Below are 24,656 nucleotides of genomic sequence, written 5' to 3'. Positions count from 1 at the left end.
TCAAGTCCTGAACACCAGAAACTGGCTCAGACTCTGCAACATGTTCTGATGTTCAATCCTTCATGTTTTCCATCTCATCCAGAGTAGATTTGCTCATATCTTGATTATTCTTAGCTTTAAAACTAGAGCTTGTTATAGGAGAGCGGGTGAGTATTTAATGACCACAGGGATTGATTTATCCTTTATTGTTCAGCCTTTATGATCACGTGCGCCTGCTACCCAATGGCATGGCAGCCTGTCTCCCCATTACTAGCCCACTGTAGTTCTCTGAGGGGCCAAGTTGCTACTTGATTTCTTCACATTGTTATTTTGTGAGGCTGGGTTTACTGCGTATGTGTGTGTCGTGTGTGTGCGCGTTTTAGTTTTGCATGTATCTGTTGTATGACTGCGTCCATGTGAAGGTATAATTTTTGCCATGTCGACATCCGGAACCCTGACTAGTTACTACGTTGATTCTCTCATTCTGCCCGAGAGCGAGGAGCTCTCCGTGCCGAGATACCCCTCCGGTCCTGGGCTCCACCACTCCAGACAGCCCTCCTCCATCAGTGACCACAGCGAGCTCGGGACCTGCACCTTCCCGTCCAAACCTCCGGTATTTGGTCCATCGTGGAGCCACGTCCCGGCTCAGTTCCCAGGCACGGTTTCGTCTGTGTACCATCACCACTATGGGCATCCCCAAGGCCCGGTCGGTGCGGATTCAGACGGCCGCTACCAGTCGTGGTTGCTGGAACCCATGTCCGGGTCCCTGCCCATTACAGGTTTACCTCCGAACCACCACTACGGAATCAAACCAGAGGCTCTGGGGACGCGAGCTGACGGCGCGCTGCCCGGTTCCCACACGGCGCTGCTGCTATCTGATTACGCCAACGGGACGGTGGCGACGGCATCCCCGGTGGAGAAGGAGGCACTGTCGGGCCAGGCAGGAGACATGAGCGGGGATGGCGAAGAGAAACCGGGCTTGGATCCAAGTAAGTCTCCGCTCAGTGCTTTATGTTTGTACTATTTATACGCATAAAGCTGTGAACTGGGGTGCATGACGGGGGTGCGCGTCTGAACACATGCCATTCTGAACGTGCCATTTCCTTATGGGGACTGTTAATGGCCCTGCTCCCATTGCTATATTAGATAACCTTTTGCAGCTTTTAAAGTGGGCTGAGAGAATTACGGGGTAGTCTTGTTTGGCTGGAGCTCCGTTTACGCATACAGGAGCTTATGCAGCAATTCACCTTTCATCAGAATGGATGAAATATTTGGTCTGAGCTTAGTAGTTATGACTGATGTGTGTGAGTGTGTGTGCGACTGAGTGTGTGTGTGTGTGTGTGTGTGTGTGAGTGAGTGTGTGTGTGTGTGCTTTTTTTTTTTTTTTTTAACAACTGGTCAGTCAGCACCGGGTCCTCATACCAGTTTCGCACCCCATTTTTCCAGATAACCCAGTGTCCAACTGGCTCCACGCGAGTGCCACAAGAAAAAAGCGCTGTCCGTACACCAAGCATCAGATCCTGGAGTTGGAGAAAGAGTTCCTCTTTAACACCTACCTGACCAGGGACCGTAGGTACGAGGTGGCGAGGCTGTTAAACCTCACCGAGAGACAGGTTAAAATCTGGTTCCAGAACCGCAGGATGAAGATGAAGAAGTTTAATAAAGACGGCCCACCGAAAGACGAATGACTGGAGACATTTCAATGGGCTGGGGGCGAGCTTTATGTTTGGAAGCTCCTCTCTCTGCTGGACCTTGTTTTTAACTTCATTGTCTTATTGTTCTATATATAACAGAAGCTATTAGGCTTAATTGTCTTGTAAAAAAAAAAGCATGTTGGGCTTCAATTTAATGCGACTACATTTATATATTGCACAATTTTAACAGTGCCCACCCGTTTTTATTTGTACTTTTCTTAAGTTGAGTTGAATTAATACCTCGTTAAAAGTTGATCAAGTGTATTAGTTGGCCTGGTTCCCGTGCTTGTTTGTGTATGGATGTTTATAGCTGTGTGTGTGTTTTCTGGTTTGTAGCTTTTTCGTTGTATTTTCCAGAGTCACCTTAGCTTAGTTGGTAAAATGTATTAATTTTATTGTTGTTTCTCCCTTACTGTTAGAACTATGACTGCTGACCACGAAATCTAACATTGGAACCGTAGAAAAAACAGAGCTGATCGCATTTTGAAGAAGGTGCATAAATCTCAGAAACCTCTTGAAAATGTTGAGTAAATTAACAGATATTATAGAAGCTATATAACAAGGATTGACTACCTATATGTATTTCAACTACCTACAATTATGTTTTTTCGATGGCGGAATAGTAGATTTGCTTGCATTAGATACTGAACTATGAATTTCAGGGAGTAACATTTTGAGAGAACATAATGTTTGTTAGCGAGAGAAAATAAAATAAAACACTGTAGGCTACTTATAAATACCTCACGGTCTCCTGACCATCTGACTTTTGGTTCACAAATGTAATTTGTACTTTATTTATTAAATAAAACAAATTATATCTGCGAATACATGCACGTTATGTTCTTATTGCATTTTGGCTTCACAGTAAAAACAATTTCTTTATGTTTTCCTAAAATGTATTCATTAGTTTATGACTTTGAACAGCAGAAAAAATATTTGTTTGTGCTTGTTTTCACTGCAAAACTGAAGGTTAATGCTGACAGTTGGACTTCAACACACACACACACACACACACACACACACACACACACACACACACACACACACACACACACACACACACACACACACACACACACACACCAGGAAATATTTATGAAGCCTATCTGCATTTTCTACCACTGCATGCACAGTGCGTCACCAGTTTCCCCACATTTTACATTTACATTTTGTGATGCATCACGTTACACGGAGGTCACACACACAAATAGACAGATCCAAATGAAAATGCACACCCCTATAGGTGAATATCGGTGTGTGTGTTTTCTGGATTTGGGTCTTAGCTGCTTCTTGGCAGAGGATGTTGTTAGCTGTATACAGCCATAAAAGACAATTACCGCTATAACCTTTTATGGGGTGCAAAGCGCTGCGAGGCGAGAGGACACAAAACAAAAAAAAGACATCCAGGGTTTCGACAGCTGAAGCCCAAAATAATACAAGCTATGTTTTTATGTTCATGTCTGTTATAACAATACTAAAGCTCCGCCATTATAGCGCCAAAACAGCAAAACATTCAAAATAAATAAATAAATAAATCTTTATATTAAAATATAACAGCCCATGACATTTCTGGTTCATAGACAAATCTCACTGTATTAAAAAAAAGAAAGAAAGAAACGAAAGAAAAAGAGAAAAGTTTCCCAGAGGACTTGGCCTGCTTTAAATTATGGCCTTCAAATCTCTGTGCGTTTGTTCAAGTCTCTACATGTCACATATTTGGCACAAAGAAAATACGCAAAAGCAGCAAACCCAATGTGAGTGAGCTGCGCATTTGCAAAGTGCCAGGGTCGACACACAAACAGCGAAGACCCCGTCCATTTCACCAGACAATTTAAGTGTAATTAAGGGCTGCGCAGAAACGGGCAGATAATTCTAGTTAGTGGGTAAGTCGGACTTTAGTCTTAAGCAGAGTGCTGTTGTGACGCGTTAGAAGACACAGATGGACCCAAACTTCAAAGACTCGACCAAAGACAGTGCAATAAAACGCCTGGTCTGCTATACTGTCTGGCATTCCACTTTTAATGGCTTTATGGCCGTCCAGACACAATTAGGCCGTTTCCAGAATGGCACCCATTTGTTTTTTCTCCTCTTTCTGTGAGACTGCGCTCTGGACAAAAGGCTGAGCGGAAATGATCAGCTTTATTGGATTCTCCCCGACGGGGACGCGCAGGACTCACGGTCATTTGGAGAAATCCTTTGTTTCTACCTGGGAACCTTCCGCCCTCTGCTCCTTTAGCCGTGCCCGACCTAAAGGACAGGAGCAATAAAGCCAACGGCCCGCTTCAGACACAGCAGCAGTGGGACTATATTGATTATATAAAAGAAAATGCATATCTACAGACTGTGAAAGAACAGGAGCACATCACCTGCAAACACAACTGAATAATAATAAGAAGAAAAAGAATACATTTGTGTGTCATTTCTCTTACTTTGACTCTGTATTTTCTCCCGAATTGCAGCAGTAGAGGCGAACGCCTGCGCACTGGAGTCTCCCCACCCTGCAGGTCTCACAAACCACCAGTGGGTGGCGACACTGTTCCATTAACATCCTACCACTGCAGTAGTTTTCAACACTTATGTTATCAACCTGCAACAGGGAATATGTCTAATTCTAACATTTTCAAGTTCAGCAAATATATTATTCATGTGTTTATTTTTTACCTAATACTTTAAAAAGCCCCAGAAAAGACAAGAAAACACAGATTCCTGCTTTGGAATCCAGTTAGGCGGTGGAAGTGTTTAGTTTAGTTTTTTTTTCCTGAGGGATTTTACAATATTTGATAAGGTAACAAATAAGATGCACTTATCAGTGTACTCAGCATTAATTATAGCTATTAAATATATTCCTCAAGTCTGTCTGATATATTTTCATAAAACACTCAAGCTATTTAAAGATTACAGCTTCAACATGTAAAACAACTGCAATTTAGCCAAGCTGCATTTATTATTATTATTATTATTATTATTATTATTATTATTATTATTATTATTATTATTAATAATAATAATAATAATAATAATAATAATAATAATAATAATAATAACAATAATCTATTCTAGCATTTTATAGACCAATTTCATATACTAATTCATTGGTATCGATAGGCCTATATTATTAGTAATATCACTAGTATACTAGGCTACTATTAATATTATTAGCTTTTTATTTAGTTTTTATCACGTATTCGTCCTATGAAAAGTGTTTTTTTCAGTGTGGCTTATGACATACGATTTGTAACATAAAGTTAACATGGGATGGACTGCATTTTTTCCACACTGGTGAGACCTAAAATCATGTTTTATTTATTTATGTTGAAGTTCCATACACTTATTACAGCGGGTAACTATCATAACCAACTATTGTAAGCCTAATTGTAGCATATCATTCCAAACATAACATACTAAATTTAGGAAACAATATTAAAAAACAGCCTATTCCACGACGGAATGAAACTTTTAAATACCTTTTGGGTTCTATTTTCTAATTGGAGACAAAAAAAAAACAAAACATAAAAACAAAAAGCTGTATAAAACTGTGCTCTAAATTCTCTACATTACTCTGTGACCACCTCGTTAAGTTGATCTCACTGTGTGAATGTTTGTGTGTATCCGTTTATGTGTGAGAAGTGTTAATCTCCCTCTGCAGCCAGCGCCATAATGAAATCAATGTCTGTCCTCTGATTGGATGAGAGCGACCAGGCCTTAGTCACGTGGGTGAGTTCTTTGGTCCAGAGTAAAAATGGGGTTTGGTGTAAATCTAGGGTGTATTGCTGTCATATATCAAACTACCTCGTAAAAACGACACTGAGGATTCTGGGCCAACAAATCAGAGAGAAAAAATATGAGTTCTTATTATGTGGATGGTCTTCTTAGTAAATATACGTCGACTAGTTCTCTGTTCCCAAACGTACAGCGCGCTTCCTGCGGTATTGGACCCGGTGGAGGTGGAGAGGACCGGGGCTCGACTCAGGCTGCTGCGGCCATTGCGTTCCCACCGTCCGTGTCTGGAGTTTACGGGATCGGTAACAGTGTGTACCAGAGCCATCCGCTGTTCCCCTCAGGCTATGGCCGCAGGCAGGACTCCCACTGCGGTCCGCTGTTCCCCGACAGCTGCTGCCATCCTGGGCCGGGACTCCTCACTGCGTCTCCGGATAAACAGTACCGGATGTACCCCTGGATGACACCATCAGGTATGTGTCGATATCGTCTATTATGAGCTACTTTAAAGCCCTCAGGTCAGTGCTTTTTTTTTTTTTTTTTTTTTTTTTTACCAAACATTGGGATACCTACACTGAGCTCTAGTGCTTCAATTAATTTCGAGAAGCTATTGGTGTTGCATGGAAAGAATCGTAAAACTTTTATTGCGCAACTAATGAGTTCTGCAGCCATAAATTCATTTGGCCAGCGCTTCTGTGTGTTCAGTTCGCAGAGACCTTGCCGCTGGGGGTTTTCTCTGCACTCCTATTACTCTTATAGCCTCTTCTCCCCTTTGTGGTTGTAAAACAGACCGGCCTGTTGTGTAAATCAGCTCCCTTGCACTCTGCAGTTCCTTTCTAATTGGGTCTGCACTGCAGAGGCTGGTATTTTCTCTAACTCGTTCGTACACATTGTTGGATCGATATGCATCAGTATTGTCGGCTGCATAAAGGAGTCAGGTGAATTTAGAATGCAAGCGATTTCAGACATAGACATTTGTTATATTTTTTTGAGAGATGTTGCTGTGGCTGTAATCTAATTACTTACAAAGAGGAATGAACCAAAGCCTAGCAGGACTGCTTTAAATAGACGAAAACAAAAACTTCTCCTGCACCAGAGTGTGTGTAAAGAGTGTTAGCCTCTGAGAAGGTGTGTGTCCGTTTTCCAAAAATATGGACCATTTTACAACTCACTGGGTAATTAAAATAAATAAGCCAGACCCAAAATATTTCCAGTTTTAAGGGTTTATTAGATTTAACACCAGTTTCACCATCAGTTTAATTATTGTATTAAACTGTGCCATGTTCAGTGCATGCGCAAAAAGAAAAGTTTTTATTAATACAAAGTGCGGATTTTCTTTCCCACAGATCCAAACAGAAGGCGAGGGCGGCAGACCTACTCCAGGTACCAGACCTTGGAGTTGGAGAAGGAGTTCCACTTCAACCGGTACCTGACCCGAAGGCGGAGGGTCGAGATCGCCCACACCCTCTGCCTCTCAGAGAGACAGATCAAAATCTGGTTCCAGAACCGCAGGATGAAGTTGAAGAAAGACCAAAAGGACAAACTGGACTCCATCACCGGGGAAAAACACGGTGGCATCCAGATCCAGGCGGATTCCCGGGCCGGTCCGGAACCAGAAAAGGCTGCAAAGGAATAAAACGCACGGACAGAAAACATTAATTAAAAAAAAAGAGAAAAAAAAGAAACACTGTTAAATATTAGAGGAAGATCATATTTTTTTTCATATTTTTTATTTTTGCTCACATGCACTTAATGCTTCGATAACAAAAAATAACACTGAAGGCATTTATAAAAGCATTTAACGAATATGAGATTTTTTTTCTTTCACATTCATGCTAAATGGGTCCAGTGAAAGCGATGCTCATTTTATTATTATTATTTTTTTAACTATATGTAATTGTATCAGTGTGCGACTGAATAAACATTCCTTAATAAAAAACTACCTAATATGTAAGATATAATTAAACACTGTCACAAGAAATTTAACTGAATGTATTTCAACATTAGGAATTAATCCAACCAAATTATTATAAACAGAGATGATAAAATGTGCCTTGCTTTATTTCTCTACTTTGGTTTATTAGAAGTGTTAGTGAAATTGTATTATTATATTATTATTGTTTGTTTATATTTCATCACCTCTGTGTGTTTTCAGTTGTTATGCTCATCACTGTATCTATCATCTATTTCCCTTCAGACAGAAACATGTGTTTAGTTTCGGATGATCTTGTTTGACCTACCTCAAATTCCCAGAAACTCCACTTGCTTATTATATTGTAAACACGAACATCCTGACATATATGTTAGAAGTGTTAGCAGTGCGCTGTGAAAATGGTGGCATCACGGCCTATTTTATGCGTCACAAAAAAATTGGCTAAAAATGCGGGTGAATACCAGTATTTGGAGTCAACGATGCACTTTTATAAACATGTAGACACATGTTATATTTCATATAATATTCCTGTTCCAGTGTGAAAATGTTCCACTCCCATGACTGAATGTGAAGAATATTTTACAAAATGAAAAATAAAAAAAAATGAAACTATCTGTTTTTTTTTGGAACTGCGTAATACATAACTAATAAAATATTGCAGATCCTCTTTGTTTATTTGCTCTTATTTAATCTTGGATAAAATACTCCCACTGATTATTGCGCACAGATTAAACAGCCTAATATTAACCTCTATGTCCATACAGTGTCCATCAGGTTCACATTAGGTTGCATGTACAGAAACATGTTGCAGTCCATGATGAGGGTTAGGTAAACACTCGACTTGGGGAATGTGAACTATGAGGATGCGAGATGGGGCAGGCTGCAGATGAAGGGAAATTACTGTTGAACTCTGCATTCCCTTCTCCCTCTGTAAAATGGCGCCTGACGGTGACCTGGCCCTTCCCTCTCTGTCCCCCCTCCCTCCCCCTCCCTCCTTCCTTCATCTCTCCCTCCAGCGCTGGGCCATAAATCCGTTGTTGTTTATGAAAATTTACAACATAGCAATACAACTTTACGACGCGCCTCGGCTTCTGATTGGCTGCAGCCTGTCACGTGGCCTGGCGCCGTGAACATGAACTTTTTATATATAATTTCCAATAGCGGAATAGAGCAGCCTTTCATTTAACGGTCTTCCACGCGGCTGTTTTCACCAGCGACCCTCCACATTTTATTCCACTCACATGTCCTCCTGTTTTTGTGGAGTTTTATCCTAGAAAAAGAAAAAGGTTCGACGCGCAGTTTAGGACGTGACTGGATCTTTTTGGGGGCTCTTCTGTCGTTTTCCTGGAAAGATGAGTGAGCGGAGACCCGGTGCGTCACTCACCCGTGGGAGCCCACGGTTCCAGTCGCGGGCTCAGCGGGACCTTTTCCTCCTGAGCCGCTGTTCGTCTGCACCTGCCGGCTCTGTGCTCTCACCTCCCCTGTTTACCAGCAAACCTCCAAAAGGTAAGACAACACAGATTTGTCATTCTATTGCCTGTGTTTGCTGTCACACTAATCTGCAATGTGCAAACATATTTATCAGATAATATCATCTTCCACCGCAGAATTTGCATTGTGTGTCATTCTAAACCAGAGGTCAGTGTGTGTGTGTGGTTTGATATTACAGGTTATATGACTGGGATTTGACTGACAGATTCTTCATGGCAGATATCCATGACCTAAATCAGATAACACACCACACATGGGTATATGTGTCTCTTTCCTTTTCATTTTCCACGCTGTCATTTGCATGCTTTGAATTTGTTTGTTGTTGTATTTAAATGGGGTTGGGCTATCGGCAGCAAATCCATTGGGTGGATGGTAGTCAGAGGAGCTGCTCTTTGACGCCCTCCTGTGGTGACGGAGGAGATGTTGCGGTTCTGATACTCGTCTACATCAGATGCCTTCACTGCTGTGCAAAGCCGACGTCTGTTTCTACATTTTTGTCAGCACAGGTCTATAAGAGAATGGCTTCACGTGTGTAAAATGCCTGTAATTTAATTATGAGACGATAAAGACAAACATAATTTGCATAAGTTACATCCACATATAGGCTTTAATCAACCTATATGTCCTATGACAGAGACAGCGTTTTGAGCCTTATTTTGTCATGTCATGTGGACTTTAATAACAGGGTTTTTCTGTGTGGTATCAGTATTTAGACATTAATATTGCACCTCGATGCTGATGACAGGTGTTGTGCACATGTGCATGGCCAGCCTCGGTGTCTCATGACTCTGCAATGATTTGTTTCGTGCAAGGAATTCTTACACTGCCAAGCATCCAAATACTATGGATATTTCAAAGGCAAAGTGTGTAAATGTCTCTATCAAATGTGTGAATGTATGAAGTGCATCAATAGTGTTCCCATCTGAACATTTATTTATTTTAAGATATTTTCTTCGCACACTAACTGTATTTTAAGCTGCTTTTATCAAAGTGGCTTTATTTAGCAAAAAAATATTTCCTCCACTAGTATACTGAATATAATGATTAAAAAACTGTGTTTGTTTGTGCTGGTTTTGGTCTCGTGCTATAAATTCCTTCAGCTGGGAAATCGGTCTGTCTGTCAAACTGAAAATGGTTTCATTTTGTGTATTTTTTTTTTTATTTTTTAATCAAAGGTTGTATAAAACAACATGGTTTTCTGGTATTGGAGTAGTGTGCGTTGTACTGAGTTACAACCGTGGGTGATATTTACAGAAAAGTTCCTGTAAAACACTGCATTTCCTTTCATATCCACCGTGCTGGTGTGTGAAGGTGCCTGCAGAGTGCAGTGCCCTCCTCTGAATCCTGCAGCATTCCCCCTCTGCTCTGAAAGCCGTCATGCCTGACACCAGAGCGCATACACTCTTTTCCTGTCCTTTCTTTTGGTCCTTGTTTAGTTCTGGGTGTGTCCCTGGCTCGACAAGGGGAAATAATATCGTGGGAACTTTGTTGCCATTGGCTAACCATAAATCAGCTGTTTGAGCATGAGTGTTTAGCCAACACACACTCTGGGTCTTCTTTTATTGTGGGCCGACTGAGTGCGGATGTGGGACCGGTGTTCATCCTCTCTGTTCCTGTCTGCCTTCTGGCCGTCTGTAACTGAAAAGGGCAAACTTACCTGGAAGAAAATATATAATTCATCTAGTTATTTTTGTCAGTGATGCAGGATTGGGCTTGTGCTGAGTACAGAGGTGCTCTGGGGAAGTCAAGCATTAGCGGCAAACTAAAGGACAAGTCTGTGCCTTTGAGAAAGGCAGGCGCCATAAAAATTCCACAAGAAGAAAAACAGACGAAGAGAGCCGGATGAGGCGCCGTGCCTCTATTTCGGCGTCGTGTTTGTGTCAGACTGTTCTACCTCATAATACTCCATCGGTGTGCGGCACTTTTTTGTCAGTTGCATTGGTCTGGTTGCACCATTACGCAAAGCAAGAGAAAATCTGCTTGTGCGTAAAATGATTTACTTAAGCGGCAAGGAATACTTTGAATAAGTTTTAGATTTGAAGGATGAAATAATCTTAAATGTTCTAAATTCCATTCGTTACTTTTGGCCAACTGTGTGTTCTTTATATATATATATATATATATATATATATATATATATATATGTATATATATATGTATATATAATTAAATATAATATACCTGATGCTGATCATATAGGATATTTAGAATATTTCAAAATAAAAGGAAGAGAAAGATCAGAAAGAACGACCTTAACTGCAATGTTGTATATGAACAGTCGGCGGTGTTATAGCTGAAATAAAATACATAAAATGACCAAAGTACTTCCCCGATATTGTAATTATTTTGTTCTAAACCTATAAAATCTTTTGCGTTATTTTCCACATCTATATCTGAAACAGTTTGCTCTGTTTCTCAATATTTCTAATAAATCTAATGATCTGATTTTGATGAACTACAATGAAATGATGTTAAAGGTGTCCTACAGCTGCTCACAAAACTAGATATTACATACTTAAGACTGTCTTATAGCCTACACATATAAAAAAATACACTGCAATGTTATAAGAAATTGGTTGTTCAAAGTCATAGTGAACAACGATTGCGCCGTAAAATGAAAACAAAATGACGCCAGGTTACATGGAAACGCCTTGTACTATCATCTGAGAACTTGCTGATCGGCGTCATAAAATTGTAACTATCAAACAGTAACATGAGTTTATTTGGGTTCATGTATAGTCTATGCTTAAAGCTATTAATTTTTTAAGTGACATAAAAAGTCCATGTGCCATTATTCGACATTTGACATCCGTGTGCGTTAAGCTTTTATCCGTCTGCAAATATTTATTCATTAGTGTTTTTTCACATGAGGGGATGTTCAGTTATTGTTATTAAAAAAGTGTAGAAACAACGCAGACCTGTTCTGAATGGGCTTTTATTCTATTAACTACACACACTATTTGCTTTCACTGCCTATCATAACATGCATAGAAGATTCAGATGGAATTATTCCTGTACACTAGACTCGCAGAGATTGCACTCTCAGCATGTCACTTGTTGTATTGTTTAGGAGCCCGTTGGTTTTTGCCGCAATGGTCGTTAACCTCTGAATGACCCCTTTTGGAGCCCACGCCTCACAGAGCGCCGCACACGAGCAATGCAACTGTTGAGCCAGAGGATGGCGCACCACGACAATCCAAAACAGCCAAGCCCCGGCTCAGAGTTCGCCTGAGCCGAGAGCGCATGGGTGCGCGCACCCTTCATATCCCACCCAGTATTTCCTCCGTGCACGAGTTTACCTCTGGAGGTCACCAAGCAGGATTTACGACTGGTCAACAAAAGCACGTGATTCTCCGCCGTACCCCATATTTGGGTGCCTACGTAAGAGAGAATCAAGTCCATGTCCCACTCATTTCCATAATTCATCATAAATTGTGCAAGGGTGCTATAGGACGCGCTAAACCATAAGAGCCACAAATCAAGCACACAGGTTTATGCTATTTTACCTGCAGAAATAATAAAAACAACAACAATACCTACAACCAGCAAACGGTGGAATTGTCAACAAATGAGCTCCTATTTTGTGAACTCATTCTGCGGTCGCTATCCCAATGGCGCGGACTTCCAGTTACATAATTATGGAGACCATAGTACGGCAAACGAGCAATACAGAGACTCAACAGCCATGCATTCCAGCAGGTACGGCTATGGTTACAACGGGATGGACTTAACCGTCGGACGGGCCGATACCGGACACTTTGTGGGCAGCGAGCGCACGCCGGGCTACTCCCCCAGTCCTTCAGCGGCGACAACGCCCTCGGTGGAGCCGGTCAGGTACAGCCAGTCCGCCAACAACACCGGGACTTCTTCTCTATCGCCTCCACCTGACCCTCTACCCTGTTCGTCAGTCGCCAGCTCGTCCCCGGTCACCGAGTCTCAGCCTCAACACCGAGCCGTGAAAAACTCCATAACGACCCCGTGCTCAACCCCGTGCTCGAGCTCTAACGGGGGCACGCTGCTTCTCAACCGGGACTGTGTGTCCAAATCTTCCCCCCTGGAGGACGAGAAGCCTGCGGGAAGCGCACCGACAACTCCACAAAACGTTACCGACTCGTCACAGCCTCAGATTTACCCGTGGATGAGAAAGCTCCACATAAGTCATGGTAAACTTTCAGTTTTTGAGATCTTCTATTTCCGCTGAATACAGAGGCTGTTATTTCATAGTAAAAATGACCAACTTTGTCTCTTATGTCGGTTAAAAATCATATAATGGAATAAAGATTAAACAGAACCACAAAAATTGACTTTATAAAGAAGCATGTGGCGCCAAATGCGCATCTCACCTGTGTGGTGTGTTTGGCTGTTCCTTCCACTGTCAACAGAACAGGTAGACTACGGAATCATTTATTGACCTTAAATGTAAGTTTAAGCCTTTACTTCAGATATTTTAGATCCGTAAAGGATGAATCTATTTTTGTGTGTATTATTGCGAATTGTATTGCATTTATTATTCCTATTTTTTTATGTTTTAAGTGTGTTAAATTCATTTTCTCGTCTTACTTTTAAAAAATGAGTATTTTAATTTTTATTTTATTATAAATATTACTATTTGCTACATACACGCGTTTGTAAGTCGTGCGCAAACTTTGTAGTCCTATTTCAATCAAAATGTGCCTCCATGTCAAAAAGTTGCAGCAATTCCTTCAAAAAGTTGCTGCACTTATTTATTAAAAATGTACTTTATCTTATATCTACTTCTTTTTTTTTCCTGTATAAGAGTTGTCAGGACCAGAGGGAAAAAGAGCCAGGACTGCTTACACCCGGTACCAGACCTTGGAGTTGGAGAAGGAGTTTCACTTCAACCGGTACCTGACCCGCAGACGGAGGATCGAGATCGCCCATGCCCTCTGCCTCTCAGAGAGACAGATCAAAATCTGGTTTCAGAACCGCAGGATGAAATGGAAGAAAGACAACAAGCTGAAGAGCATGAGCATGGCGGCAGCAGGCGGAGGAGTCTACAGGCCCTGATACTCACCCTTCCACCCCTGACAACAACGAGCACTATGAAAATAAAACACAGATTGTCATATCAACGTCTCCTTCTGTTGCAAACGAGACTCGTTCCCGGGCTGTGCGTGGGACAGGGGACACCCCACACACAGCCCATATTGTATGCCCAACAACTGTCCCCTTATATTCCTTAATAATATTATTTCCTTTTTATTTCTACCGTGTTAATGCTTATGTGAGTAAAAAAAATGCATCATGTACAGTTCTGTCTAGATTTAGAGGAAAAAGAAACAGAGGAAAATAAATGTTTGTTTAAATTATTTCTTGTTCAGACGAAAAAAATAAAACGTCAAAGCTTGAAATGCTACCTACCGCAAATAAACCAGTAAAAGTTGTGTGATGCACTCAGAACAATAACAGTCTAATAAAAATAGGGGGGGTTGAGGTCGAGCTGCCTTTGTGTTTTGCCTTCGTTTTCTATGTATGTACTGTAAATGTATGTATTTATTTGTTTGTTGTATTGTACCAACTTGTCAGATACTTGCTTCCAAAAGTAGAACCAGCAGAGTAAAAAGCCTTGTGTGGTCATTGTGTGCGTTTGTGAACACATGTATGGGCAGAGGTGCCGACTCAGTCTTGTATGTACAGTAGCTGTGCCTTGTATCTTTGTTTTTGCAGGAGCTGCTGTTGGCGCAACATCTTAGTAAAAACGTGTTTTGTCTTTTTGTTTTCTCTAGCTGTTCTGTTCTATGTGGAAGGTCCCACAGTAAATCTCATTGCCTATGTGTATAACTTCATCGTGATAAGCTTTTTGTAAATGTTTTTTCAAAGACTGGAAGTCAAGAATATACTATAATAATAATATTGATGATGACGATGATGATGGCCATTATAATAAACTTTCTACTGGAATGGCTGCAATAAACTGAGTGTACGTTTTTGTAAAATACTCCAGATGAATTTGCGCTTTTGTCACGCTGCTGTCATGGAAGTGAAGAGTCAGAGTTTGCTCTATAGTTGGAAAATGTAAACCCTCCACTTTGAGCTGTGTAAAATGGACAGATTTTCTTCAGTTTAATCGGTATGAACTCAACAGGTTTCCCTTGAATGAAAGCTTCTAGTTTTACTCACCTTTGCTGCGGAGCTTGGGGGGGGGGCTTTGGGGGTCCTTGGCCACTAACGGGCTCCAGGGGCCGGGCGTCCCCTTGCGCACAGACTCCTGGGCTATTCCCGGACACTCAGTTCGACTTTTCGTGCTGTAAACTTTATTAGGGCAGAATCTGGCTCTCTGACATTTGGGTGCTAAATGAATGGGGGGTTTTGTCTATGAATTAGATCGTAAAAATCATCCGGAGCGCGGCCAGATAGGCTCACTGGCCATAAACGGTCACGTGGTAGCCATTAAAGTAAGTTTTATGGTTTTGGGGAGTTGACAGTATATTGCACATAACATATAATCGCACTGACGGCGAGGCTTCGTCTGACTCTCTCTTTGCAGGCTCTAAGTGTTACTTGACCGGTACAGACCGTCTCTATTGCTCAGTTTGCCTCAGAATGGACCGGACGCTTTCCAGGAAGAAGGCTGCGTCTCTGGGTAAGTTTCTCCAGACTAGCCGGTAGCTTGAGAACAGCCAGCCTGAGTTAAACAGCCTTATTATTGTATTCGCTCCCTCTATCCGTCCCTATTAGTCCATTACACTAATTTGTCAGTTGTGCAGTGCTGAATACTGGTCTCGGCAGATGTTGCGCAGGGTTGGGTCCGGCTCATGGCCATTTAATTGCTTCCTTCCCCGTGTAACTTGTTTCCCTCCATCTGTGGTGTAAGTCATAATCCATTTTTACATGTTGGATAATTATCTCTGTGTCCATTTCCACCCCCACAAACTTCGAGTTGTTGTCGTTTTATTACATTGGAGGATTCACAGACCGTGTGCCAGAAAGTTTCCAAGGGGTGTGTGGAGTATGTAGATTTCCTTAATAAAGTTATCCGCTAATTCAGGCCTACAGATTTTGCAGCTAGCTGCGTTAAATCGGATTGTGTATGAGCTGATGAGTTTTTGGAAGTTGGACTGTTAAGAGTCCAATCCCCCTGAAAAGTTACAGTTGTTTTGTTACGCGCACTGCTCCACATGTTGGCACCACGCACGGTTTTTTAGGACAGGCTGTAAAACAGTGTCAAGTAAACACAACATGGGAACAAACAGCAGCAGGGAGACTTTGGAAAAGGAATTCCGTTTTGTGTCAGCCACGTCATTTTGTGTTTAGGGTTGAAAAGTTCAGATGACCTCTCAAAAGTCACTCTCGCTTTGTTGTGACCTCTTGTCCGAAACCAACCTCTACTGGACCCTGATCCAGAGGAAACTGGACAACAGCGAGGGGGAAATCTCACAAACTTTGCTTTTTTCTTATCTGTTTCCAGCTTGCTCGATATCTAATGTTTTTTCATTTTTCTTTTCTTTGTTTTTTAAATATATTGGTCTGATATTTTTCTAAAATTACGCTTCTTTTTTTTAATAGTCCATAATTCGATGCGCTTTACTAGTTTTTAGCTGAAAATCCTAGAAAACAAAAACATTAGGTTACGAATAATGAGTCCAGACATTTTTTTGGCAACACTTACAATAATTTACTTTTGCACAGACTTTTTCTTTTTGGAGAGTTTCGATAACTGCAGTTAAAAAGTCACTATTGTACAGAGAGCTTCAAAATGGTAAAAAAATTATTTCATATTGTGTCTGAACTATAGAAGTTTCTAAAAAAAACCACACACAAAGAAAGAAAATTGTTCAAGACATTTCCGTTACTGCTAGTAAATAAAAAAACGGAGATATATTTGAGGATAAATCTTGTCCATACATAGATAGTGTCTGGGTTTTTACTATGCATGTCATACACTTTTAACCTCAGTAGTGTAATTATTGGAGTGATTCACCCCATACTCCTATCTCCGAGTGTTTACAGCTCAACAAATGAAACCCACTGATACTTTAAAGCCACCAGCCGAAGAAAATGCAGACTCGTTCCAGTCTGATTTTAGGCACATTGAAAACCTAAAAAAGACTAGTGATAGTGCGAGTATTTGGAAATTAAACCTCCTGCCAATATTTCAGAAGGAGATATTTCGACGGGGCCCCATGTGCGGCGTGCTGCCAGGCGCAGAGAGAGAGAGGAGAAGCGCTGTAGGTTCATCTGGAGGTCAGCCACAGCACCAAGATAAATCTGCATCCTCTCAGAGCCACCAGCAGAGCTCGCTTTAGGCCAAGTTCACTGTCATCCTGCGTATATAGAGAGGAAAAGCACTCACACACCCACGGAACCGCACACACGCATTCACATTAATGACACGTTTGCCTGGTGATGCCTATAAGCATAATGCGTAAATGAATTTACCGAGGGACAGAGAGCCTGTGGTAACATTGTGCGCTGGAGGGAAAGGCTACGAAAGGCAGAGGGGCATCGAACTTAAAGTGTTGCCTCCAACAAAGACTTTTTTTTTTTGGCTGCTTTGGTTGATCTAACGCTAATGAATGATTTGCATATTTTAGGGCCCTATTAGTCTTGAATGAGAGCCTGTTGGATTTGTCTTTTCACTCCCTTGTTGGAAAGACACAAAGCTACAATTGCATTTTAGGTTTTACGCTGGCATCTTCTCTAATTATGAAATTTGAGAAAATGATCATCATGATGGCTAGAGATACACGTTGTTAAAATCAATTTTTCGTTTCAAGAGGCCAGATATCTCACTGGGCTGCGACTGATGAGAGCGAGATAGCAGAGAAGAGGAGGAAAAATTGGGGTCAAAAGTTTACGCACTGAACAGTCTCCGTCATCTGTTCACTCGGAGCTTGATGCCAGCCTTATAATAGCGATCTTGACTCTCCACACAAAAGACAGAATAGCTTTGAATTACATATGTTGCACGGTGCACTCCAGGTGAACCCTGGAAGCTAAGTGACCCCGCGTTTGGGACCGGGGGAGGGGACCCCCCACCCGTCCCCGGCAACAAGATTGAGTGGCTGGCGTTTTATTAGGGCGGTTGATTGGTGAATTTCCTTTGAATAAATTGCATTTGATATGTTTAGGGACGAGGGCAAAATTTGCATTTTGAGGATTGATACTCTCGACCCGGTCACAGGGTAATGTGAAGGCCCACAGCCCCCAGATTGAGCCCCCGGACCCCTTAAAAAACATTTAGCCTCTCTCTTCCTGATCAACTGAATAGAAGTCTTTTATGGAAACAGAAATGGAACAGATGTTTTGGTAAATGATGACAGTATTCAGACATTTTTGCACTAAAATCTTCTATATGTGTGTTTTATTTTTCACTGGGCCTATTCAAAGGCTTTAGAAAATGGATGCAGTTGTTTATTAAAACGAAAGAAACTGTAGGACTTTTACGCGTATTTGCAAAGGCCCAACAGAGAAAAAAAATAAAAAATAAAAACAGCCTGATAGCAATCTCACTTACACACCAACAAAAACATAAATGTATTTATATTAATAAACATTAGAAATTGGCCTTTTAAAAATACGTATATGTTTAGATTTGATGCACTAACTTTTAGTTTGATCAAATAAGGTTTATTCACTTCAATCGATAAGATAGATTTATGCAATAAAAAGGACAAACATCCAGGATAAATTCAGTTTTGTTTCTTTAATGTTCAAATGAAATCAAATAAAAAGAAACAATTAATTTAAGAAATTTTATTGACAATACAAGATATACATATAGTAAATACACATATTAAACAGAAGTATCCAAACGTTCAAGTGATATCCAACAATTGAACCAGATTTAATTCCATTGTTGTAAAGTCACAACTTTACTTTTTATGATGCACTCAATATTAAACTAATGAAGGCTACAGCGGCCTCATGGGCTGCGTGTTAAAACGAAAAGTTCCATGGAGTTTCTTATTAATTCATATAAATGGTAATCTATTAAACTGTGCTTTGTTCATTGCAGTTTTTTAGTGCATATATCTCTGTATTTCACATTGACGCATAAGCTACGGACAAAAAATGCTCATATTAAGCTCAAATCGCCTTTATATTGAAACAAAAACAAAGTTTATATATGTTTATATATGTGTTTTATTACCATAACTGTAATGTCCTTTTCAGTGAGATTCTAATAGCAACTGCTTTTATAAAATGTAAATAATAAGCAAGTTTTAACACATGTAGCTGCGTTTTTCACCTCTTTTTACTGTCAGTGAATATGCGTGAAGGTCACTTACTTTACATGGTTTAATAAAACTTTGCATATGTAGATAGACACAGTGTCATAGTGTAAGTTATTTTCAAAGGTTGTTTATTTGTGAAATCCTTAAGAACCAAGTAGTGGGGTGTAGGATCATGCGTAACATCCTATAAAAACATTGTCATTGTTTTCCTGGACTCAAATATAAGGTGCATTAAAGGTGTTCTCCAGCCCGAAACCTTGGCACGTCTTGGATTCAGAGGAAATTTTTTATTCCGCCATCAGAGCTCCGTATAGACAGGAGACCTTGTGAAAGCCATCTGCAATCTGTCACTATCGTCACAGCACTTCTCTGATAATCTAAATTTACAGTAAACTGTCAGCATGATGTATTTTGGTTAAATAGACCTTCACTTCACAGTATATGCTCTGAAGAGGATCACGACGATACGGCTGCTGCTTATTTTGTCCGAAAATAAAATCTAACGCACGCCTGGAATGGTTTTTGTGCACATCAGGTGCAAAACATCTTTAATTTTGGTGCGGAAATTACAAAGAAAATGTAAAAGCTACTTGAACCAAACAGATCCCATCTCTTCCAAATGGTGCCTTTTAGTTTCCCTGCCATTTGGATTATTGTTATACATATATATTCCCCTACATACCGCCTTGTGCAGGACATTTCCAGTTGTCCTATTGTTTTGTAAACGCACGGCAGCAGTTTGCAGGTCTGGCCTAGATAACAGCCGTATTACCAGTTATCTAAAATGCTATGGGCTTGTTTTATTACGTAGCTTTTCATCAGATTGCTGAGCTTTTATTGTGTTTTTAATAAAGGTTTTTACGGCTAAATTTCAAAGAAAAAGCAAACTACTCTATTGCAACAAGTAGAATGACCTGAAAAACAGATACGCAAGGATAAGTGGATAATAGCCAAGCTGACCTGTCCCATATTTATACAGGACCTATATATAATAGGATGGCAGCAGACTGTAAATTTAGATATCATGTGAAGTCGTCTTACCGCTGACATTATGTTGACATATTGCCTCTCAGGTGGTCTCTTGGCCGTAACAGTGGATATATGGCGCAAAGTGCATCAGCTACTATTTACAATGAGTATGGTACAAGATACACAAGATAGTATCAGTTGTGACTCACAGCAGTAATATGAAAAAAGTGTTCTTTTGATGAACAAAAACCTGCAGCTTCTGGTTGCTGAGTTAAAAAAAAAAAAGAAAAAAAAAAAGTGTTCACTTGATTTAAGTTGTCTGCATCAGGGTATCCAAAAGGCTCTGAGACGAGTTCAACGACGTGATTAAAAAAAAGGATTTATCATAATAAATAAATCATCCCACTGCAGCAGGACTGCAGTTGAGAAGGTAACTGTTCTCCACACAAATGCACATCTTTACGCACAGGGATAGTTTGTCCAGTGGTTTTCTGAGATTGTTGAAGGGGATTTTGCACATTTTGAGACCCTTTGGGGACGTTCCTGAGGCTGACCTGCATTAAGTGCTCCCCCCAACTCCCCAGAGTTGAACAGACCCTGCAAAACTGAAGTCCAAGTCCGGGGTGAACCCCAGGTCACTGCGTCTAACAGATATGAAAATGTCGCCTCTTTGGAAAAGGGCACGCCTTGTTGTTTAACAAAGACTGTCAATGGGCAAGATTAATCAGAAACAAAATGGAAACGGTGTCACTTTGGGGTCAAGCAGAAGTTATCTCTGTTTAGGGGGGAGAATAGAATAGGGGGACCAGAAAAAAAGAAAAAAAGGAGAGAAAAGAAAGCTTTCAATATTTCCGAAGTTTGGCCTCTTGTTTCTCCATGCAGGGGCCTCGTTGACGTGGACAGTGTGGTTCAGCTTTTCTGCTGCATCTTCAGGGGACACATACAGTGTCCCACCTCGGACATGGAGAGGAAACAGCACCTGGACATGATGGCTGAAGACGAGGGACACGGTAAGAGGCCTTTCTGTCTCTAAATCTGTACTTTCCACATTTCAGTACATTTTTAGAATTATATAGAAATACATTGAGTGGATAACACTGATTTTTCCATCCATGGAAGTATTTAGATTTTGATTTATTTTTCTAAAATGATAACATAAAATAATAACAAACTTATTATTATTATTATTATTATTATTATTATTATTATTATTATTATTATTATTATTATTATTATTAGGGGGCTATTAGGCTGTTGTTTTAGAGGATTGCACCTCTGACTCTTTAGTTACCCTATTGTTCTCATCACATATGAAAATGTCAGGGTTAGGTACAGGTTGATGTTGTAAAAGGCGCAGAAGAAGAGAGTTTCCCAAACACTGTGCTGCAAATTGGTTCATAAATACTGATGATTGTTTGTGACAGCAAAATAGAGACACATATTTTTATTTAGTTTTTTTTTATTTTTTAAATTTAAGCGTTTTTTAAAATTTCAGAATATAAAAATATCCTTCTTAAATATGAGGTCATTTGCACTTTATAAAGCAGACTAATTCTGCCTGATATCTCTTACTGTGTGTTATGTGCCTCTGGTAAATAATACTGCACCCTAATGCAACATATGCGTCTGCGGGAGTTTGTTCAGTGTTCTAAAGCTGAGATAAGCGTATGAAAAGCAGAAATACAAAGCAAAAATGATAAACTAACAACCACACGATCAACACCTGATAGGCCTGCGTCTGATGTGGTTCTACAGGACAAACACAGGCCAAAAATAGCTTTACATCGCTGTTATGCTTCTGCAAAATCAGGCAAAACACACATTTTTGCATTTGTGATAACTGATTGACACACACGTACAATGTGAGCAGAAGTGTGTGTTGTTCTTTGTGTGTGTGTGTCTTCTGCCTTACCTAGATTTTATTGATAAAGTCAGCTGGTTTATATGCAGACTCTTACGTCCGCACAGCATCGGCACGTCTGCGCCTGTTCAGCTTTTGGAATAAAGGCTTTTTTTAATCATTTGCACGGACTAGAAGGACCACACAAGGGGTTGAAGTGTCGCGATGGTCTGTTTTACTGTTGTTTTTTCATGTCTGGTGCTATAATATGACACATTCTAAACTCTCAACAAGCAACATGCGTGTTTATCAGAAACAGTCTTTTGTTTGTGAATAAGCTGCATTTTCTCAGGGCTTGGGTTTCATGTCGACTCGCACATCAGTGTTTCGGAGGAGGAGGCTTATCTTTTTCACAGGGAAGCCTCACCCACATAAGTTTGGCCCCATGCAGTAAACAAGTTAGTTGATTGGTTTTGCTTTATATACTGTGATTTAATAAGGAAAACACCAACGTAAGCCAGTCCGAGCGGTGTTGGTGGTACCAGTACCATGCTTTCCATTGGTTCCTGTTTACATGATGCCCACAGGACACGCAGTGATTGGTGGCGCTTCACACGTGACCAGGCAACTTTGTACATTTGACAGGGAGTAGGAGGGTTTTGTGGAGATCAGAAAAACGACAGCGCGATAAAAATTAGTATTGTTGCACTTCACAAATTAATGACCATGAGTTCCTACTTGATAAACTCCAACTATATCGAGCCTTCCTTTCCTCCATGCGACGAATATCAGCAGAGCGGATATATCCCCAACCCTGGTGATTACTACGAGCGACCAAAAGATACGGGCTTCCCCCATCACGACGAACCATCCTATCCGAGGTCAAACTACACAGAATCGGGCTACGATTACGGTAACGTCCCCGCCACGGGACTCGACGATTTCAGCGATGGGCATCACGCGCAACCGCAACCGGTTCCACAGAGCCACGGTCCTCGACTCACCGCGGCCCCAGATGGTGGCGCAGGGGCAAATGCCAGCAAAGACTGCAGCCTCGCCAATGAGGTATATCCCGGCGTAGCGAAGGGCAAGGAGCCGGTGGTCTATCCTTGGATGAAAAAGGTCCACGTTAACACCGGTGAGTTATCGTCACGGTTAAATAGCAGAACCACTGTGAAACAACCACTGGAACACACGCAAGCCTATTGAGGCAGCACTAGTAGCAGCCCTTACAACAGCAATTTACGACTATCGAGCAGCAGGGTCGGTAATTAAGGACCCTCGTAAATTTTATTGCCTGTGTTCGTCTGTCGGGGCCATGTGCCTTTGTTGCTTTTTAACCCAAACTACCTCCACCACTGGAGCCGAGCCAAACTGTAATATCCAACCCCGCTGTTTTGTTAATCATTTCTAAGCTTGATCTGTCCCTGGATGCGAGTGTTTGTACACTCCGCATCTTCACATTAAGGTCATGTCCGTAAAACTGAAACAAGACACAGTCAAACAAACAGAGCGGCTGCATTTACGCACAAACACAGAGAAATGTTCCCCAGTCTTACAATTTATCCAGAGAAGAAATGAAAGGCTTTTTCTGATCCACGCTGTCAGCCTGCATATAACACCTGCTTGCTTGCCTGTGTATGGCTTTTTCCCCTCAGTCAATGCCAGTTACAATGGAGGAGTGCCCAAGAGGTCCCGCACTGCCTACACCCGTCAGCAGGCTCTGGAGCTGGAGAAGGAGTTCCATTTCAACCGGTACCTGACCCGGCGCAGGCGAGTGGAGATTGCGCACACCATGTGTCTGTCCGAGCGCCAAGTTAAGATCTGGTTTCAGAACCGCAGGATGAAATGGAAGAAGGAGCATAAGCTGCCCAACACCAAGATCCGCTCCTCCAGCTCGGCCTCGTCCTCATCCTCGGGGGCCCAGCAGCAGCAGATCAAAACAGGCCAGCAGCTTGTCCCCACGCCGTGCACCGCAGGTCTATAGTGCATGAACCCCACCTAATAAAACCCAATCCAGACTGAGATGGCAAATAACACAAGTGGAATTTGATGGACCGATTCTCAGTATTTTACACTCATGGTGTTATCTCTTTCACCCTGCCTCTGCCATTGGGCCCCTTTGTACCCTTTCCCCTCTACGGTCGTCTTCGCCCTCTCCATATAAGCTTGAAATCTACCTTTAATTGCCACGGTGGCAACTGAAGTGTTTATATATTTGTTTATTATTATGAAAGAAGGATAACGCACATTCAGAAGTAGGACTTGGATCAAATTGTATCATTACAGTTTAAATTGAGTGAGTTAAAAGTAAGTTGGAGCTCATTTTCTATGTTCTCTTTAATTTTTTTTCTTTCTTTCTTTTTTTTTTTTTTAAATTTTTATCACTGCTCATGGAAAGTTCTAATATACTTGAAAGATATTTAGCGAGACTCTAGATGCCTGTTTAGAAACCAGACGGATGTTTTAGAGGAATGGCATCAGTCAGAGTAACAGTGTAGTTTGTGTGTTTGAGTGGGTTGGTTTACTGTTGAATGTAGTCCAGGTGACTTTCACATTTAATGTAAATAGACAAATCATAATGAAGGCACAATAAGAAAAAGCATTTCGTCACGTAGAATTCTGTTTGTCGGTGTTGTAAGGTCTAGTTTTATTTGTGCTAGTGCGTCCCATGTTGTGCTGTGTTCTAAACTGTGAATATTTGTATGTGTTGTCTAAGTAATCACAGTTGTGATGTAGGATAGTTTAGGCTCAATCTGTCTTTGTGAAATAAATATGTACTTCACTTATAAGGCTGACATGGCTTTGGATATTTTCTCACTGCAAATACTGAT

At 41.0% G+C, this 24,656-nt stretch overlaps 4 protein-coding genes across 4 annotated transcripts; all 4 read left to right on the top strand.

Moving 5' to 3' along the window:
- Positions 1–415: 415 nt before the first annotated feature.
- hoxa9a (homeobox A9a) lies at positions 416–1,667 on the top strand. Its single transcript, XM_030147600.1, has 2 exons — positions 416–983; positions 1,426–1,667. Exons 1-2 carry the CDS (start codon positions 416–418, stop codon positions 1,665–1,667), a joined length of 810 nt encoding a protein of 269 aa, XP_030003460.1.
- Positions 1,668–5,514: 3,847 nt separating this feature from the next.
- On the top strand, positions 5,515–7,026 carry LOC115428855 (homeobox protein Hox-A7-like). Its single transcript, XM_030148079.1, has 2 exons — positions 5,515–5,863; positions 6,737–7,026. Exons 1-2 carry the CDS (start codon positions 5,515–5,517, stop codon positions 7,024–7,026), a joined length of 639 nt encoding a protein of 212 aa, XP_030003939.1.
- A 5,234-nt stretch (positions 7,027–12,260) lies between these two features.
- On the top strand, positions 12,261–14,734 carry hoxa5a (homeobox A5a). The gene is made up of 2 exons (XM_030147531.1): positions 12,261–12,977; positions 13,592–14,734. Exons 1-2 carry the CDS (start codon positions 12,383–12,385, stop codon positions 13,840–13,842), a joined length of 846 nt encoding a protein of 281 aa, XP_030003391.1. The 5' UTR covers positions 12,261–12,382; the 3' UTR covers positions 13,843–14,734.
- Positions 14,735–22,480: 7,746 nt separating this feature from the next.
- On the top strand, positions 22,481–24,642 carry hoxa4a (homeobox A4a). Its single transcript, XM_030147628.1, has 2 exons — positions 22,481–22,960; positions 23,481–24,642. The coding sequence occupies exons 1-2, from the start codon at positions 22,543–22,545 to the stop codon at positions 23,807–23,809; spliced, it is 747 nt and encodes a 248-aa protein (XP_030003488.1). The 5' UTR covers positions 22,481–22,542; the 3' UTR covers positions 23,810–24,642.
- The last annotated feature ends 14 nt before the right edge of the window (positions 24,643–24,656 follow it).

This window comes from Sphaeramia orbicularis, chromosome 11 (assembly GCF_902148855.1).
Source record: "Sphaeramia orbicularis chromosome 11, fSphaOr1.1, whole genome shotgun sequence".
NCBI lineage: Eukaryota > Metazoa > Chordata > Actinopteri > Kurtiformes > Apogonidae > Sphaeramia > Sphaeramia orbicularis.
The sequence above is the reverse complement of the archived record's forward strand: the minus strand, read 5'-3'. Positions and strand labels throughout refer to the sequence as shown.